General features: G+C 46.4%; 1 protein-coding gene across 1 annotated transcript in view; it reads right to left on the bottom strand.

Moving 5' to 3' along the window:
- UNG (uracil DNA glycosylase) overlaps window positions 1–19,687 on the bottom strand; it is a 110,409-nt gene that overhangs the window by 77,930 nt on the left and 12,792 nt on the right. Inside the window, exon 3 of the mRNA XM_077296035.1 lies at window positions 9,891–9,986. Coding sequence (XP_077152150.1) covers window positions 9,891–9,986 — 96 coding nt within the window. The remainder of the gene's footprint in view (window positions 1–9,890; window positions 9,987–19,687) is intronic.

Raw genomic sequence — 19,687 nt, forward strand, 5'->3', positions numbered from 1 at the left:
GCGTAGCATGGATTAGCAGAAACAATAAAGATGGGAAAACTGTGTTGTGTTTGATTTCATTAACCCCTTAACGACCGCCGATACGTCTTTTAACGGCGGCAGTTAAGGGTACTTAAACCACAGCGCCGTTAATTAACGGCACTGTGGAAAAAGTGAATAGCGCCCCCCCCCCCCCCAGAGTCAGATTTTCTCTGCAGTCTCGGTTAACGGGGGTAGCCGAGACCCCAAAGAACATGATTCGGGGGGTTTTTTACCGACCCCCGGGTTGCGATTGCCAGTAATTAACAGTTTACCGGCGGTCGCAAAAAAAAATAAAAAATAGAATTATTCTTACCGTTAATTCGGTTTCTAGGAACCTTCCACGACAGCGGTACTGGAGGATGTCTCCCCGCCCTGATGGGAGACAGGAAACACAAAAGAGGTTAAATACCCTCCCCTTCCTGCAACCTCCAGTGTTTTTTCTGGACACAGTAGCATGTATATTTACCACTCAGGTGCAGGAACTCAACGATAACCATCATTAAATAGGGAGGGAAATTAATGCTGTCGTGGAAGGTTCCTAGAAACCGAATTAACGGTAAGAATAATTCTATTTGCTCCAGTCACCCTCCACGACAGCGGTACTGGAGTAGTACCAACAATATAATTTCTTAGGGGGGGGACAACAGCCTGCAGAACTCTCCTGCCGAATCTTAAATCCCGGTTGAAATCAAGCCTGTAATGCCTGGTGAACGTATGAACCGACGACCAGGTGGCGGCTCTGCAAATCTGCTCCGTAGATGCGTCACGTCTCTCTGCCCATGATGTGGACACCGACCGTGTAGAGTGGGCCTTCAGTGAAGAAGGAGGGGCTAGGTTCTGTGATGAGTATGAGAGAGATATGGCCTGTTTAATCCAATTGGCGATTGTACTTTTTGTCGCCTTTCTTCCTTTGTTCTTTCCTGAGTGTTGGATAAAGAGATTTCGATCAATCCTCCAACTCTGTTTGTGAAAGATAATATAGAACCACTCTGCAGACATCCAGAGTGTGGAAGGACTCTTCCCTCACATTAGAGGGATCTGGGCAGAATGAGGGCAACACTATTTCCTGACCTCTATGAAAATCTGATGTTACTTTAGGTAAGAAGGTAGGGTCTAGACGGAGGATTATACTATCAGATGTCACCCTTAAATAGGGTTCTTGCATGGATAGGGCATGTAGTTCTCCTATCCGTCTGGCGGAGGTAATGGCCACGAAAGAGACAGTCTTTAGGGTAAGAACCTTTAAAGAAGACTGATAAAGGTTCGAATGGATCCCGAGTTAGACTATTAAGGACCAGGTTTAGAGCCCAAGGGGGAGTACGGTTATGAACCCTGGGGTGGATTCTACACGCTGATGTTATGAAGCATTTTATCCACCGGTGGTTGGCTAGGTTCTGGTCAAAATATGAGCTAAGAGCTGAAACCTGTACCTTTAAGGTATTAGGCCTAAGCCCTAAATCTAGACCTTTCTGCAAGAAGTTTAGAATTTGAGCAATATTTGGATGAAATGGGTCTGGAATATTGGGTAGACACCAAGATGAGAATTTCTTCCAGACTTTGGCATAAATGGCATTAGTTATAGGTTTCCTACTTCTCTGAAGGGTATGAATTACTTCATATGAGAGACCTCTTGCCCTTAGTATCTCGGCTTCAGTAGCCATGCTGAAAGATTCAACCTGTGGAGGTTTGGATGTACTAACGGACCCTGATGAAGCAGATTGCTCTTCTGAGGTAAACATATTGGACCCTCCTGGGCCATGTCTAACAGGGCACTGTACTAACTCCTCCCCGCCCACCTGGGCGCGATCAGAATCGCAGTGACTCGTTCTGATCGGATCTTCTGTAGGGTTTTTGACAGCATTGGGATCGGAGGAAAAGCATAGACGAGGTTGAACCTCCAGGGGTGAGAGAAAGCATCCATACCCAGTGCTCTGTCTGTCATATTTAGGGAAAAATATGTTTGTAGCTTGGCACTCTGACTGTTGGCAAAAAGGTCCACATCTGGGATTCCCCATTTGGATACTGGGGAGAGGAAGACTTCCTAATCTAGACACCATTCCCCTGGATGTACATCCCTTCTGCTGAGAAAGTCTGCTTGGGTATTGGCCGACCCCTTCAGGTGGACTGCTGAAATGGAGAGGAGGTGTCGCTCTGCCCAGAAAAAAAATGTTTGAAGCTAAGGATTTTAGCTTTTTGAATTTTGTGCCTCCCTGATGACGAAGGTATGCTACCGTGGTCATGTTGTCGGAATATATCCTGACATGGTGACACTGAACAAGAGAGGATGCGGCTTTTAAGGCCTCTTCCACCGCATTCAGCTCTCTGAAGTTTGAAGAGCTTGCTCTGATGACTGGGAGCCATGTGCCCTGGAAGTGAGTTCCCTCGACTATGGCTCCCCATCCCCTATGACTGGCGTCCGATGTGAGTATCTTGAGTGGGACCTGGTCCCAGTTGACCCCCCATTGGAGGTTTCGGGGACGTAGCCACCATGCTAGGGTTGTCTTGACATGATTGGGGAGGCAAACTCTCTTGGATAGAGAGCTTTGTTGTCTGTCCCAGGACGACAGAACATGGGTCTGAAGGACTCTCGTGTGGGCTTGGGCCCATGATACCATCTGGATGCAAGATGTTAGGGACTCCAGAATGGACATGGAGTGTCGCAGAGTGGGAGCTTTCAGGGTTCTGAATGCTGTTACTCTCTGCACCAGATCGAGTTGGCGCTCTCTGGGCAGAAAGGATTTCCTCAATTCAGAGTCCAGTAAGACCCCTAGGAATTTCTTCCTTTTGGAAGGAAGTAGATCCGATTTCTCCAGATTCAGGATCCATCCCAAAGATTCCAGGATTTCTAGAGACTTTGCTATGTCTGCATTCAGACGGGAGACAGAAGGAGCGACAATGAGCAGATCGTCTAGATAGGGTACTATGCAAATCCCTTGAAGATGTATGAATATTATTGCCTCCGTCATGATCATTGTGAAGACCCGAGGTGCCGAGGCGATTCCGAATGGGAGGGAGTTGAATTGATAGTGCATTATCTGGTGGCTCTGAGATATTGCAAATCTTAGGAACTTCCGGAATTCTGGATGGATTGGGACGTGATAATATGCATCCCTTAGATCCACCGTAGCCATCACCCAGTCTTGATCTATCAAAGGGATCGCAGTCCTGACTGATTCCATCTTGAATCTTCTGTAGGCTATTACCCGATTTAGGGGTTTCAAGTTGATGATTATTCGGTGCTTCCCTGAAGGTTTTTTGACTAGAAATAGGTGAGAATAGTGTCTGGGTACTGGGGAAATTACTCCTGCCTGGAGTAACTCCTGAAGTCCGGAAAGAATTGCATACTGAGGGTTGAGAATCTGTAATGAGGTTATCCTTATTCGGTAAGGGGGAGGGTTCTCGAACTCCAGTTTTAACCCATTTTGGATGGTATCGAGTACCCACTGATTCGAAGAGATGGAACTCCACTGGTTGATAAAGCCCGAGAGCCATCCCCCGATGCCCTGGGCGTAGTCACTGCTAGTCAGGGGTTTGCTGGGACTGGGGAACCAGGATATTCCTACCCTTCCCCCCTTTAGGATAGCTCCAGCGTCCTGACTTGCCTTTTCCTTTGAACTCCCTTTGGAAGGACTGTTCTTTTGAGGGGCGAAAAAAAAGTTTTTTCGGATTCCTCTGCTCAGGCAACGCTTTCTTCTTGTCTGTGGCCTTGTCTAGTATATCATCAAGAGCCTGTCCAAACAAATAGCGGCCCTGAAAGGGAATGGCACAAAGTTTTGTTTTGGAAATGATGTCACCACTCCAGGATTTTAGCTATAGAGCTCTTCTGGCTGAGTTAGAAAGAACTGCCGACTTTGCAGCCACTCTGACAGACTCTGCCGAAGCGTCGGCAAGGAAACACGTAGCTCTCTGGAGAAGGGGAAGGGAATCCAGGATTACTTCTCTAGAAGTTCCCTGGGTAAGGTGGTCCTCTAGAGTGCGGAGCCAACGGAATAGAGACCTAGCCACACAAGTAGACGCAATATTTGTTCTAAGGAGGTTCGTGGAAGTCTCCCAAGATCTCCTTAGTAGACTTTCCATTTTACGGTCCATGGGGTCTCTGAGTTGGGAAGAGTCCTCAAATGGGAGGGCTGTCTTTTTTGACACTCTAGAGACCTGTACTTCTACCTTCGGGTTCTCCCACAGGGAGACGTCTCCATCAAGAGGGAAACGATTTTTTAGTTCGGATGGAACACTAAGGCTGCTTTCCCATTGCCCATTGTCCCCCTGACCATACTGATTAGCTCACGTATGTCTTCAGAGGAAAAATAATACTTCTTATTTTCCTCTTTGGGGGTAGAAGTGGAGCCCTCAATCTCCCACAAATCCTCTGAATCAGAAGAATGCAGTTCACCAGAGTCTGAGTCAGAAACAATCGTTGCCATCTTCCTCTTTTTCGGAGGAGGTGGCTGTGGTAACAGACTGGGAAAGGGCCGATACTGAGGACTGAACTTCTTGTTTGATGAGGGTTTTAATGCTCTCGAACAAAGATGGTTGATCGGAGCGCAATACTTCATCAGTGCAGGGCTGGCGAAGCTTCTTCTTGCATGAGGAAGGAAGCTTTGATGCGCATACACCATATTTGCGATCTTCCAATTTCTTGGAAGATTTGTCCTTCTTAGGGGCACAGGCCTTGTCTCCCTGAAAAGAGAGAGAAGGGGACTAAGTGTGTTGCACCTTAGAAGTATACAGGGGAGGAAGGACCTTAGCCCGCTACTCACAGTAGGAAGGAGGACGCAGGGCTCGGCAGATGCAGAGACGGGTCTATCACTATCCATGGTCAGTCAGTACTGCAGTCCACACAGACAGACAGGGGCCTTACCTGGAGGTGACCTAACCAGGGTTAAATACCCGAAGTTACTGCGCCAGATTGCGCTCTCCTCCTCTCCAGGTCCCAGGCGTAGGGGGTAGGAAAAAACCGCTATGCCCCACATGGCAGCCGAATGCAGCAGCGTGCAGGACGCACGTGCGTTCCAACCTAGAACGCACAGGAAGTGAACCGGAAGTTCGAGTACGTCACTTCCGGTTCGCGCGTACACAGACTCCGGCGCCAGAAAGGAGAGGAAGAAGCCGGGGAGCCGCGCGGGGACCCCGGTCGCACATCACTGCTCCGCTTTACCCCAGAAAGGGCGCGGGAGGAACGAGACAAAGGTCCCGAGTCCAAAAATGAAAATGGAGACGGGAGCAGCTCTGCAGGGAGGAGAGCATCGCACCCGACCCAGGCTGCCCGGCTAGAGTAAGTTAGACTGCGTGCTCCGATCGCCGGCCACGGCAGCACTACAGCAGGACCTCTTCATGCCCCATAGGGGACAGGAAAAACACTGGAGGTTGCAGGAAGGGGAGGGTATTTAACCTCTTGTGTTTCCTGTCCCCCATCAGGGCGGGGAGACATCCTCCAGTACCGCTGTCGTGGAAGGTGACTGGAGAAAAACGCGATTTCCCATTTAATTTCTCTGTCCTCCGATGTGATCGCACATCAGTGAACAGAGAAATGGGGTCCCCGATCGCCCCCGATACTCACCTGTCTCCTCGTGGCTCCCGATGGGCGCCGCCATCTTTTTTCCGGCCAAAAAATGAGGGGCGCATGCGCAGTGCGCCCGCCGGCAGGCACCCAGAAAATCTTTGGGGTCTCGGCTGCCGGGGGTAGCCGAGACCCCCAAAGAACATGATCGGGGTCGGTTTTTACCGACACCTGTTTTGCGATCGCCGGTAATTAACTGTTTACCAGCGACCGCAAAAAAAAAAAAAAAAGCGATGTGTAATTCTCTGTCCTCTGATGTGATCGCACATCAGAGGACAGAGAAATAGGGGGATTCGGGGACCCTGTTATACTTACCGGCGTCCCTTTCTGCCCGCTGGCTTCTTTATCGAGGAAGAAAACGGCAGGCGCATGAGCAGTGCGCCCGCCATGATCTGCCAGCCGGCAGCTAGAGGAGTTGGGGCTAAAATTAGGGTTAGGGTTGGGGCTAAAGTTAGGGCTAGGGTTGGGATTAGGGATACGTTTGGGATTAGGGTTAGGTTTGGGATTAGGGTTAAGGATTAGGGTTAGGGGTGTATTGGGATTAGGGTTAGGTTTGAGGTTAGGGTTGAGATTAGGATTAGGGGTGTGTTGGATTTAGGGTTCTGATTAGGGTTATGGTTAGGGTTGGGATTAGGGTTAGGTTTGAGGTTAGGGTTGAGATTAGGATTAGGGGTGTGTTGGATTTAGGGTTCTGATTAGGGTTATGGTTAGGGTTGGGATTAGGGTTGTTTTGGGGTTAGGGTTGTGATTAGGATTATGGATCGGGTTGGGATTAGGGTTAGGGGTGTGATGGGGTTAGGGTTGGAGTTAGAATTGGGGGGTTTCCACTGTTTAGTTACATCAGGGGGTCTCCAAATGCCACAGCCAATTTTGCGCTCAAAAAGTCAAATAGTGCTCCCTCCCTTCTGAGCTCTGCCGTGCGCCCAAACAGTGGTTTACCCCCGCATATGGGGCATCAGCATTCTCGGGATAAATTGGACAGCAACTTTTGGGGTCCAATTTCTCCTGTTACCCTTGTGAAAATAAAAACTTGGGGGCTAAAAAATCTTTTTTGTGGAAAAAAATAATATTTTTTATTTTCACAACTCTGCATTATAAACTTCTGTGAAGCACTTGGGGGTTCAAAGTTCTCACCACACATCTAGATAAGTTCCTTGGTGGGTCTAGTTTCCAAAATGGGGTCACTTGTGGGGGGTTTCTACTGGTTAGGTACATCGGGGGCTCTGCAAATGCAACCTAACACCCGCAGACCATTCTATCAAAGTCTGCATTCCAAAAAGGCGCTCCTTCCCTTCAGAGCTCTGCCGTGCACTCAAACAGTGGTTTACCCCCACACATGAGGTATCAATGTACTCAGGACAAATTGGACAACAACTTTTCCAGTCCAATTTCTCTTGTTACCCTTGTGAAAATAAGAACTTGGGGGCTAAAATATCTTTTTTGTGGAAAAAAAAATATTTTTTATTTTCACGACTCTGCATTATAAACTTCTGTGAAGCACTTGGGCATTCAAAGTTCTCACCACACATCTAGATAAGTTCCGTGTGGGGGGGGGGTCTAGTTTCCGAAATGGGGTCACTTGAGGGGGGGGGGGGTTCTACTGTTTAGGTACATCAGGGGCTCTGCAAACGCAACATGAAGCCCGCAGACCATCCCATCAAAGTCTGCATTCCAAGCGGCGCTCCCTCCCTTCCGAGCCCCGATGGGTGCCCAAACAGTGCCCCCCCACATATGGGGTATCAGCATACTCAGGACAAACTGGTCAAAAGATTTTGTGCTCCAATGTCTCCTGTTACCCTTGAGAAAATAAAAAATTGCAGGCTAAAAAATCATTTTTGAGGAAAAAAAAAAAAGGATTTTTTATTTTCACGGCTCTTGTGGTCTAATTTCTCCTGTTACCCTTGTGAAAATAAGAATTTGTGGGCGAAAATATCATTTTTGTGTAAACAAATGCTATTTTTTATTTTCACGGCTCTACTTTATATACTTCTGTGAAGTACTTGGGGGTTCAAAGTGCTCACCACACATCTAGATAAGTTCCTTAAGGGGTCTAGTTTCCAAAATGGTGTCACTTGTGGAGCGTTTCCACTGTTTAGGCACATAAGGGGCTCTCCAAACGCGACATGGCGTCCGATCTCAATTCCAGCCAATTCTAGATTGAAAAAGTAAAACGGCACCCCTTCTCTTCTAAGCTCTGCGGTGCGCCCAAACAGTGGTTTACCCCCACATATGGGTTATCGGCGTATTCAGGAGAAATTGAACAACAAAATTTATGGTTAAATTTCTGTCTTTACAATTGAGAAAATAAAAAAAAATGGTTCTGAAGTAAAATGTTTGCAAAAAAAAAGTTAAATGTTCATTTTTGCCTTCCACATTGTTTCAGTTCCTGTGAAGCACGTAAAGGTTAATAAACTTCTTGAATGTGGTTTTGAGCACCTTGAGGGGTGCAGTTTTTAGAATGGTGTCACACTTGGGTATTTTCTATCATATAGACCCCTCAAAATGACTTCAAATGTGATGTGGTCCCTAAAAAAAAAAAAAATGGGTGTTGTAAAAATGAGAAATTGCTGGTCCACTTTTAACCCTTATAACTCCCTAACAAAAAAAAAAATTTGTTTGCAAAATTGTGCTGATGTAAAGTAGACATGTGGGAAATGTTATTTATTAACTATTTTTTGTGACATATCTCTCTGATTTAAGGGCATACAAATACAAAGTTTGAAAATTGCAAAATTTTAAATTTTTTTGCCATATTTCCATTTTTTTCATAAATAATCGCAAGTAATATCGAAGAAATGTTAACACTAACATGAAGTACAATATGTCACGAAAAAATAATCTCAGAATCAGCAGGATCCGTTAAAGCGTTCCAGAGTTATAACCTCAAAGTGACAGTGGTCAGAATTGTAAAAATTGGCTCGGTCATTAAGTACCAAATTGGCTCTGTCACTAAGGGGTTAAAATACTTTATTCTGGCTGTGACTTTTTTTTTTTTTTTTTTAACCCTGTAAAATTGCACTTACTGAGTGTATTGGGGGACACTCGCTTGGCACAGGATTCAAGCACTTAGGCACGGTTTTTCTACTTAAACAGTCCACATGGTTTATTATGGCATCATAAACCTGATTATGCACAGTTCATCATATACACTTCATAGAACACAATAGGCACCAACCAGTGACATTAAGTTGCAGCTTTATCTTTAGACACTTCATATTCGGCTTTATCTCATTGACACTAAACATGCTGGACCTCTCACTTCATCCAGTTACCATGGGTGTCCGTACGCCGAACAGTTCATCAATGTCCCTAGTCATATAGCGCACATGACATTGGGTTGCGGTCTCTAAACACGCTGATCCTTATCTGACCAATTGCCGTGGGTGACAGCACAGCACCACATACGCTGGGTTACCTTCTAGGAGCTTCTGCTCCATAAGCTGACTCCCTGTCAGCACTCTCTCTCTCTCAGGGAAGCTGCCGAACTGGGATCACCATCCCGGGCAATGCCTTGCTCACCAGGCCACCTGACAGTCCAGATCCTCAAACGGGCTGTAGCTTCCCCAAACGCAGTGCCATCACGGACTCTGCACACGCGTCCTCTCTGTGCGCTATTCAGGACGTCCATCCCCATCTGGGACCCTCCAACACAGGCCCCCAGGTCCAAGGCCTTCCCCATGTGCTCTTCAGAGATCTAGTCCTACTCCCAGGACCTCCCAACACAGAGGCCCTCCAGGACCTGGCACACAAACCACTCAGGTCCATCCATCTTTTTTCCATGTGACCCACATGATCACATTATATACTTGTAGCCACTCCTATAGGTGGGAGGTGTGTGTGTGGCTAGTTCAACCATTACAACTACAGATATGCCTCCATGCATATCCTGAGGAGCACATGCAGCACCCCCTAGCTGTAACAGGGGTCACTGCATCACAACCCATTAACAACTACAGGATTAAAAAAAATCCTGATCACGAAAAAAAAACGCAGATGAGCACACAACATTGGTCTGAATTCAATTCGATTTTTCTTATCGGATTGAATTCGTCCGATTTCATCGCAAGTGGGCATGAGCCAAAATAAAGATTTCTGCACGCCGCTGTCTCCAACAGCTGGACATCAAAACTGCAGCTTCAGAACAGATCATGTAGCCCATTTTTTGGTTATCCCATGTTTGCAAAAATAGGACTAAAAGAAGAGCAATTAAAAAGGTTTCCTACCTCAGCCCCGTGCCAAGTAAAGAAAAAAAAAAAAATCAAAAACCTTACGTTATTAATGCTATATAAAATGGGCAAAACCAGATACTTACATCTGTAATATCACACATCTGTGTCCAGGTAAAGACCTGATGTGGTGGAGGGTAGACTGTGCATCGTTTCCGTTCCTCTGAAACAAAACTTGTTAGCTAAAATGGAAAACAAATAGGAAAGGTATTAAATGTTTTGTATGGTTGTAGATGTATTAACATATAGAACATCCATGCTCCTATAGTGGGATAGAAAGCCTAACAGGTGCAAGTGGACAAGACACCCCTGTTAAAAGTTTGCTGATTAAGTGAACGGTCAGCTAAAATAATATAACTTCCACTGTGTGTATATATATTATACATATGTTACACACATATATTAGACTAATGAGTCAGTGGAGGACTATAAGCTTGTGGAAAATAGATCAAGCAGGTTACCACGTTAAAATGAACAATAGTGATTTTAAAAAAAATTCATTGGATGTAACCCGTTTGCTGTATAAACACTTATTGCACAGTTTACGCTGGTAAAATGTGCCCAGCTTTTAGTCCATGTTAGATGCACTCAGCAGCAAAATGCACACCGCAGTTCAGAAAGTCCTGTCCGGTGACTAACCTGACACGCGATGGTGTGCGAGGAAGCAAATGGCATGAAATCAATATCTTTGCAAGGTATGGATTCCTGGAGACACTATTTTCCCTTACGAATTTCAGAAACTGTTTGCTTCATCAGAGGCCCTCTGTGTCACTGGTCTATGTATGTTCATAATGGGCTGCTAGTTGTAGAGTACTATTGGAGAAATTATTGCTCAGATTTTTATCACTTTTCTGTCCATTTTTGTAGAAATACTAGCTCCTAGGTATCTATATTACTGTCCTACCGTAGAAGGTATTTTATCCGATGTATTAATTTGTTGTCAAGTGAAGGTACGGTAATTTATCAGCTATACAAGGGGTAGATGATAAACTTATAGATCGATGCAGGTCCCAACTATCAGGACTCCACGTATTAGAAGAATCAGGATCTTTGTATGCCATTTAGAATGGAGCAGCAGTGCATATGTTTAGAGATAGACGAACCCAAACAGTAAAGATAGGCGTCCGTACCGAACACCTACTGTTCGGGAACGGACCCTGAACAAGGACTTCACCAGAAGCCTGTGTTACTATTTGGCTTTGGCCCCCCAAACACCAGGTGTTTTTTGCGCTGTCATGTGCATGACAGCGCCGCACACACTGTCTCTGATCGGTGGTAAAATCATAACCACCGGTCGGTCAGACAGACGCAATTCCCACGTGAGTGTGCAGCTGTGATCATAAGTAAAAAGTTTACCGTCGGCTAATGGCATTACTGCTCCCATCAGCCCACGCCTGCTGCCGTTAATAATAGCAAGAGCAGGTGGCGGCTGATGTGAGTAATCATCAGCCGCCACCTGCGCTCTAATAATTAAAAGGCAAAACTGACAGCTGCAACCCTCATGTCAGCTTTAGCAAGTTTGGTTATGAAGAACAGAAGGGTCCTCACAGTTTTTTAAATTATTTAAAAAAAAAAACCGCATGGGGTCCCCCCCATTTTTGACATCCAGTCTTGCTAAAGCTGGAGGCTTGTATTTGGAGGCTTGTATTTGTATGCTAGTAAGGGGCTGTGGATATTGTCCCCCACAGCCTAAAAATAGCAGTCGTCCAGGAAAGGCACATCTATTAGCTTTGTCCAGCTCTTCCCACTTGCCCTGTGGTGGTGTCAAGAGGGTTCATAATTGTGGGGTTGATATCACCTTTGTACTGTCCGGTGACATCAAGCCCACGGCTTAGTAATGGAGAGGCATCTATAAAACACCTATCCATAATGCACATGCCATTGAAGCCCACATGTCCTGAAATAAAAGCAAAATAAAAAACAACCATACTCCTCGCCTGTCCGTTGTCCTGTCCCACGTCATAATCCATGTCTGAGGATAAACAGTTTTCAACCTGGAGGGTGCCAAGATGCAACCGTCCAGGCTGAAAACCACTGGAGAATGAGCTGGTGCGAGCTTAGCCTCAGTAACTAGGGGTGACATCATCGAGATTACTGTCGGTCACTGCGGCTGTGTTTCCAGCCAGGCCCCTGAACTGCAGTGAACTCATTTGACAGCGTGGGAACCGCGGCTATCTGATCAGTGGTAATTATTTTACCACCGATCAGTGGCAGTGTTTGCCACGCTGTCTCATGCACATGACATTGTGGTAAACACTGGATGTTCTGATCCCCCATTCAAGTGAATGGGGTCCGGGTCCTGTTCTGGTACTAAAATACAAACTTTTTTGTAAGGCTATGTGCACACTTTGCGGAATCTGCTGCGGATTTTTCCGCAGCGGATTTGATGAAATCCGCAGTGCAAAAAGTACTGCGGATTTATCGCGTTTTTTTGTGAGATTTCCACTGCGGTTTTAGACACCTGCGGGTTTTTAACATGGAGCAGGTGCCAAACCGCTGCGGATTCCGCACAAAGAATTGACATGCTGCGGAATGAAAACCGCTGCTTTCCGCGCGTTTTTTTCCGCAGCATGTGCACAGCGTTTTTTGTTTTCCATTGGTTAACATTGTACTGTACACCACATGGAAAACTGCTGCAGAACCGCAGTGTCCAAAAACGCTGTGGATCCGCAGCAAAAACCGCAAAGTGTGCACATAGCCTAACTGTTCAGCTGAACCCGAACATCCAGGAGTCCGCCCTTCTCTACGTATGCATAGTGAGCTTTATTAATCTCCAATGGAAGTGCTGAGCACTGTAATTTTTACAGCATCCCCATTGAGAATGAATGGATCAGTGGTTGAGCATGCGCATTGTCCCTCCAATCGATAACTTATCTCCACCGGACAACCCCTTTAACACCTGACTAGAAAACAGCATTACTCAATGGGATCTTTCTCTAGTCACCTTCCACGACGGCATATGGAGGTTGTCTCTTTGCCCTAATGGGGAACAGGAAACACAGAGAGGTTAAAAGGACCTCCCACCTGCCACTTGCCAGTGTCTTTCCTGTTCCCCATGGGACAGGGAGAGGTTTCCATGTGCTGTAGTGGCCGGCGACTGCAGTACCTTGTCAGGCTTTGCCTGTTAGAGCCGGGCAGCTGGCGGTCGCTTTCAGCCTCCTCCTTATGCTGCTCCCGTCGTCCTGCATGCAGGTGCCTCGGGACCCCCTCCCGGCCTTCCCGCGCCCCCACGAGGGCAAAGCAGGCCTGGGATCCCCAACCGGGTTCCTCCTGGAGCTGCCCGGCGTTCTCCCCCTCCATGCGGTCGGCTCGGCGTTCCGGAAGTGACGTCAGCGGCTCTAGCGCGTCACTTCCGGTTTCTTCATGTCTCACTGAAGCCGGTACTTCCGGGTTTCGCCGGCCGGCGTGTCGGGCCTAGGAGCTCCCTCACATGGATCCTGGAGGGGGAGGGGGATGCTTAATTGCTGGAGGCAGGTGCTAAGGACGGCGTCCATATAATCCTGCTGAATCACCACTGAGGTAAGGCTATTTCCCCAGTATGGATGGTTCCTTGTGCCCTGCGTCTGCGGAGCACAGCGCTACCCCTGCTACTGTGAGCGTTTGCAGGGGTGGGATCCGGGAGGAGTATAGTTAGGGGGTTAGTAGTCCTCACCCCTCTCTCCCTTTGTATATTTCAGGGAGAAAAATCTGCCCCTAAAGCCGCCTATAGGAAGAAGTGCCCAGTCTGTTCTGCTAAATTCCCTAACTGGGATAAAAAAAAACTCTGCCAGCCATGCACTGACAGGGTAATAAAGGCTGAGCAACCATCTCTGCTAGATGAAATTCGCTCACTGGTAAAACAGGAGGTACAATCTTCCCTGGCAGCTTTTACACCTCCACCTCCGCCGCTGCAACCTCATTCCCCGGCTAAGAAGAGGAAAATTCAGGTCGTTGAATCTGATTCTGATTCGGACCTCTCTCATGCCTCATCCATTGGCTGGGAGGATCCAGTATCACCTAAAGCTGAGGTCAGGAAATACCTTTTTTCCTCAGACTATATTGAGGATCTAGTCTCTGCTGTCCGTAACACTATGGGACTAGAAGAGGAACCTGTACCGCAGTCCATACAGGATCAGATGTTTGGTGGGCTTAGATCGGAGAAGAGAGTGGGTTTCCCAGTTCACGCTAACATTGTTAGTATGATTGATCAGGAATGGGAACTGCCTGAGAAACGACTCAGTACTCCTTCAGAAATGAAGCATAGATTTCATCTAGAGGGTGAACTTATTAAATTGGACATTCCTAAGGTCGATGTGCAGGTGGCTAGGGTTGCCAAAAGAACAGTACTCCCCTTTGAGGATTCTTCACAATTGAAGGATCCTATGGATAGGAAGATTGAAAGTCTCCTGAGGAAATCATGGGAAACTTCTACGTCTGTCCTTAAGGCTAACGTCGCCTCTACTTGTGTGGCTAGGGCCCTCTCCTGCTGGCTAGAAAAATTGGAAACCCACATATCTCAAGGTACCTCAAGAGGCGAGATATTGGATTCACTCCCCATTCTACATAAGGCTACGGGGTTTTAGGCGGACGCTTCTCTGGAATCTGTAAGAGTCGCCGCCAGATCCCTTGTACTTTCCAACTCTGCCAGAAGAGCTCTCTGGCTTAAATTACGGAGCGGTGATATCACCTCTAAAGCCAAGTTGTGTGCCATACCCTTTAAAGGAGATTATGTTTTCGGTCCAGCCTTAGAGGACATTCTTGACAAGGCTACCGACAAGAAAAAAGCGCTCCCGGAACAAAAACCCACTGGGTTCTCAACGTCATCAAGGAGGGCCTTTTAATAGAGTTAATGTCAACCCCCCCTCAGGGTCTAAAGATTACTACCCTTTCGACATCAAGAGATCACAGTTTGTTGTCTTTGGGTCTCAAAGATCTTATGAGGTCAAACGTGATCTCCCCAGTTCCACAATCAGAATGGGGATCCCGTCTTTTCCTGGTTCCCAAACCTTCAGGGGATGTCCGTATTATTATAAACTTGAAGGGTCTAAATCAACATGTGAAATATCGCAAGTTCAAGATGGAGTCTGTAAGATCTGCAATCCCTCTGATAGAACATCACTCCTTTATGGCAACCATCGACCTAAAGGATGCGTATTTCCACATTCCTATTCACCCGAGACACAAGAAATATCTCAGGTTTGCGATACAGGGGAGTCATCGGGTGGAGCACTATCAGTTTGGAGTCCTTCCCTTCGGCATTTCCTCGGCACCGAGGGTGTTCTCCAAGGTAATGGCAGAAGTAGTGTCATTTATCCGGAAACAAGGTGTTTGCATAGTGCCCTATCTGGACGATCTCCTGACAGTAGCTTCCACCGAGATAACCCTGATATCCCACGTCTCGACCACCCTAGAGATATTGAGATCCCTAAGTTGGATTCCAAATATAGGAAAATCCCAGCTTCAACCAGGAGATTTCTGGGAGTGATTCTGGACTCGGCAAAAGAGATGTCCTTTCTCCCAGACGATCACAGACTTCCTTTAGTAACAAAAATCAGGAAGTTCAAAGAGATGAGATCTCCTACTCTGCAAGAGGGAATGTCGCTGTTGGGCTCCATGACAGCCTGCATACAATCGGTGGCTTGGGCTCAAGCTCACTCAAGGACCCTCCAAGCCCACATTCTAGGCAATTGGGATGGTCGACCTGGCACTCTTACCAAGAGGATCCACACACCGGGCCGAGTGAAAGCTTCCTTGACATGGTGGATGAATCCCAGAAACCTCCTGAAAGGCGTATGCTGGATTCAGTTTCCTCTGACCACGATCAAAACAGATGCCAGCAAGAGGGGCTGGGGAGCCATAATAAACCATGTTCCCTATCAAGGTCTTTGGAACCAGTCGATCAGCGAGAAATCGTCAAACTTCAGAGAGCTCAAAGCTGTGGAAGAGGCCCTATTAGCGGCAAGTCGTCAGATTTCTGTACAACATGATCAGATATACTCAGACAACATGACCACGGTGGCTCACATCAGACACCAGGGCAGTACAAGGATCCTCAGTCTAAAAAAGATCTCCGCTCAAATCTTTTCTTGGGCCGAAAAACACTTACTGTCCCTGACGGCAATTCGTCTGAAGGGTACTACAAATATTCAGGCGGATTACCTAAGTCGCCAGGATATTCATTCTGGCGAATGGAGCCTGGATCTTCAAACGTTCAACATGTTAGTACACAAGTGGGGTCGTCCAGATGTCGACCTCTTTGCCTCTCACCAGAACGCAAAAGTCGAAACCCCAGGGGGGTAGATGCCTTGATCCAACACTGGCATTTTCACCTAGCTTACGCGTTTCCGCCAATCCCAATTCTTAACAAGGTTCTATGGAAGATACGAATAGAAAAGACTCCAACTATTCTGATAGCTCCATTATGGCCCAAAAGAAGTTGGTTCAACTTGATCATCCAACTACAAGTGGATGGGCCGGTAATGTTACCAATAAAACACAATCTCCTCTCTCAGGGTCCCATTCTCCACTCAGACCCTCAGAAATGGAACTTGGCGGCGTGGTTGCTGAAGCCCAGGTATTAAAAGCAAAAGGATTATCGATCCCTGTCATAGCTACCCTCCAAAAATCGAGAAAGCCAGTAACCAACGCCATCTACAATAAGATCTGGAAAAAGTTATCATCGTTCTGTCTGTCTAACCTTCCAGACCCTCTCAAGCCAAATATACCTATCATATTGGATTTTTTACAAAAAGGCTTGAAAATAGGTCTTAGGCCCAGTACCCTCAAGGTCCAGGTCTCTGCACTTAGCTCTGTTTTTGATTAAGATCTACCTGGTCATAGCTGGATTAAAAGGTTTATGAAATCAGCAACTAGAATGAATCCTAGAAAACAAGTCATAGTTCCCCCATGGGATCTCAATGTGGTGCTCCAAGGTCTGACAGGTCCACCCTTTGAACCACTGTCTTCCTGTTCTCCACAAAATCTGGCCTATAAAACTGTGTTTTTGGTAGCTATAACTTCGGCTAGAAGGATTGGTGAATTACAGGCCTTGTCTATACGAGAACCTTATCTTCTAGTAAGAGATGATTCAATTGTGCTTCGTCTTGATCCTTCTTTTCTTCCGAAGGTTATCTCTGACTCATCGTTCCTAAGAGATTTTTCTACCAACCTTTTGCCACAATCCTGCAAACTTGGAAGAAAGAAGATTTAGCACTCTAGATGTCCGGCGTATTCTATTACAGTACTTAGATCAGACCCGTGCTCTCAGAATTGATCATAACCTCTTTGTCCACCTCTCAGGGCAAAATAAAGGGAAGAAAGTAGCCAAAAGTACCATCGCTACGTGGATCATGAAAGCTATAACGGTAGCCTACCTCGCTCAAAACAAATTGCCTCCAGTAGGGATCAAGGCCCACTCACCCAGATCTACATCAGTTTCCTGGGCAGAAAGAGCAGGCGCATCTTCAGAGCAGATTTGCAGGGCAGCAACGTGGTCTTCACTCCATACCTTCTCTAAGCATTACAGATTAGATGTATTGTCCAATAAGGACTTAGCCTTCGGCCGTAAAGTTCTCCAGGCCGTTCTCCCTCCCTAGTGCCAAATTAGTTGGTATTCCTCCATATGCCGTCGTGGAAGGTGACTAGAGAAAATAGAATTATTCTTACCGTTAATTCGGTTTCTAGGAACCTTCCACGACGGCACTAATTTCCCACCCGATACATATTCCTGGATTAATTCTGGGATTCTGAAGGTAAACCAGTGCTATGGTCTCAGTTGTAAGTCACTGGCAAGTGGGAGGTGAGAGGTCCTTTTAACCTCTATGTGTTTCCTGTTCCCCATTAGGGCAAAGAGACAACCTCCATATGCCGTCGTGGAAGGTTCTTAGAAACCGAATTAACGGTAAGAATAATTCTATTTTTGCAGTGTGTACAAGAAGGGCTGTGTAATCTGTGTCCATTTTGGTGAAGTCGGTATACAACAGACCAACTCCAAAAGTGTATAATAATTTGGGTCCAGTAGTACAATGCAGAATGTGCTGTAAACGTGTTCAGAAGAATTTGGGGAAGTTACGAAATGTCCTATGTCTGTTCTGTTCCTGATCTAAGGATCTCAGCTTTTAGTTGAGATGAATCTGTGTTGCCCTTTATGCACATGCTCAGTAGTTACCAGTGTTGTGGGGTCGGAGTCCTAGAAATTAAGAAATCTGAGGTTTGGCCTACCGACTCCACAGCCCTGTGTAGAAGTGCTCAGTTTATCATCACCAGCACTTCAACACTTTCTAGTTTTAAAACCTGCCCTACAGAGCCTTCACATGTATGTACACAATACAAGACCAATGTAGAGTACAGACTTATGATTTGATGTCAATACTGTGTAGCCAATGGCCCTGGCAGGTAGGCAGCGAGCAACCTTAGGTTCATAATTCTATTATATACGTTGTCCCGTCTAACAAGAGAAGTTTGTAGCCAATCTATGTGAATGGCGAATCAATGAAAGGTGCATGTGCACCGACAATCTCCCCGGTCTTCCCGATGTGAGCAGTCATCACTAGTGTTGAGCGATACTTTCCGATATCGGAAAGTATCGGTATCGGAAAGTATCGGCCGATACCGTCAAAATATCGGATCTAATCCGATACCGATACCCGATCCCAATGCAAGTCAATGGGACGAAAATATCGGAATTAAAATAAACCCTTTATAAACTTGTAGGTTCATTCTACATGAAGGAAAACAACTAAGAATAATGTAGGATGTATTGGGGGACGTGGCGGAGACATTAAAGGCACAGAGGTTTAGCCCAATGTAATAGAATAGCAGGTTTTTTTTTTTTTTTATGACGTTCGGCGGTAGAAAGATTTTGACTATGTTAATTTTTTTTTATTTTGTCAGATATTGATGTTTCACTACTTCCACGCCCTTCACCTTCTTTTTTACTTCTCCCACACTTTCTTCTTCATTATCCTCATCATCAGCTTCTTTGACATCAACTTCTTCACCTTATTCATCTTCTTCTTCATCTTCTACCTATTTTTTTTCTTACATTGTTCATATTCTTTTTATTTTACTATTATCTTCATCATATTCTACTTCTTCATCATATTCTTATTTGTGACAGGCATTCCCGTAGTTGTTATCTATAAAAGTTTGAAGATTACACCTTCCGTTCTGCCTGTCACAAAAGAGTTACATTTGTCCGCGTTCAGTTTGGCCTGCAGCTTCAGGCTTTATCCAGGGGCACCACGAGGAGGAACGGACTCACCCCCATACACTGCTTAGTCTTCTTCTGCTTATAATTTAGATAATATTTTTTGCTCTGATATTTAGTGTTATGCTTAATGTTCTTCTGCTCTTTGTTCTGCAGCCTCTTGTTCTTCTGCTTCTCGGTCTTCCAGGTCGTCGTCGTCTCCAGGGTCGTCGTCTCCGGGGTCGTCGTCATCGGGGTGGTCTTCAGGGTCGTCGTCTCCGGGGTCGTCGTCATCGGGGTGGTCTTCGGGGTCATCGTCTCCAGGGTCGTCGTCATCACGGTGGTTGTCGTCTCTGGTGTCGTCGTCATCTTAGGGGTGTTCTTCCGGGTCATCGTGTTTAGTCTCTTGAACTTGGAAATGTAGCAGAAGGTACAAGAAGGCTGAGAAAATGCCGAGAACCAACTGATGGAACTGGAACTCGGATGGCTACCTGAAGGTCCAAGAGCCAATGGAACTACCGAGGACCAGCTGACGTTACTGGAACCCGGTTACTAAGCAGGAGGTACCCGTGCCTGAAAGCACTACCAAGGACTACCTGACGTTGGTGGAACTCGGATACCCAGAGGGAGGAACCTAAGCCAAAGGCTCTGCCCGGAACCAGCTGACGGTACTGGAACCAGGATGGGGAGCAGAAGGTACAAGAGCAAAAGACACTG

The sequence above is a fragment of the Ranitomeya variabilis genome, chromosome 1 (assembly GCF_051348905.1).
Source record: "Ranitomeya variabilis isolate aRanVar5 chromosome 1, aRanVar5.hap1, whole genome shotgun sequence".
NCBI lineage: Eukaryota > Metazoa > Chordata > Amphibia > Anura > Dendrobatidae > Ranitomeya > Ranitomeya variabilis.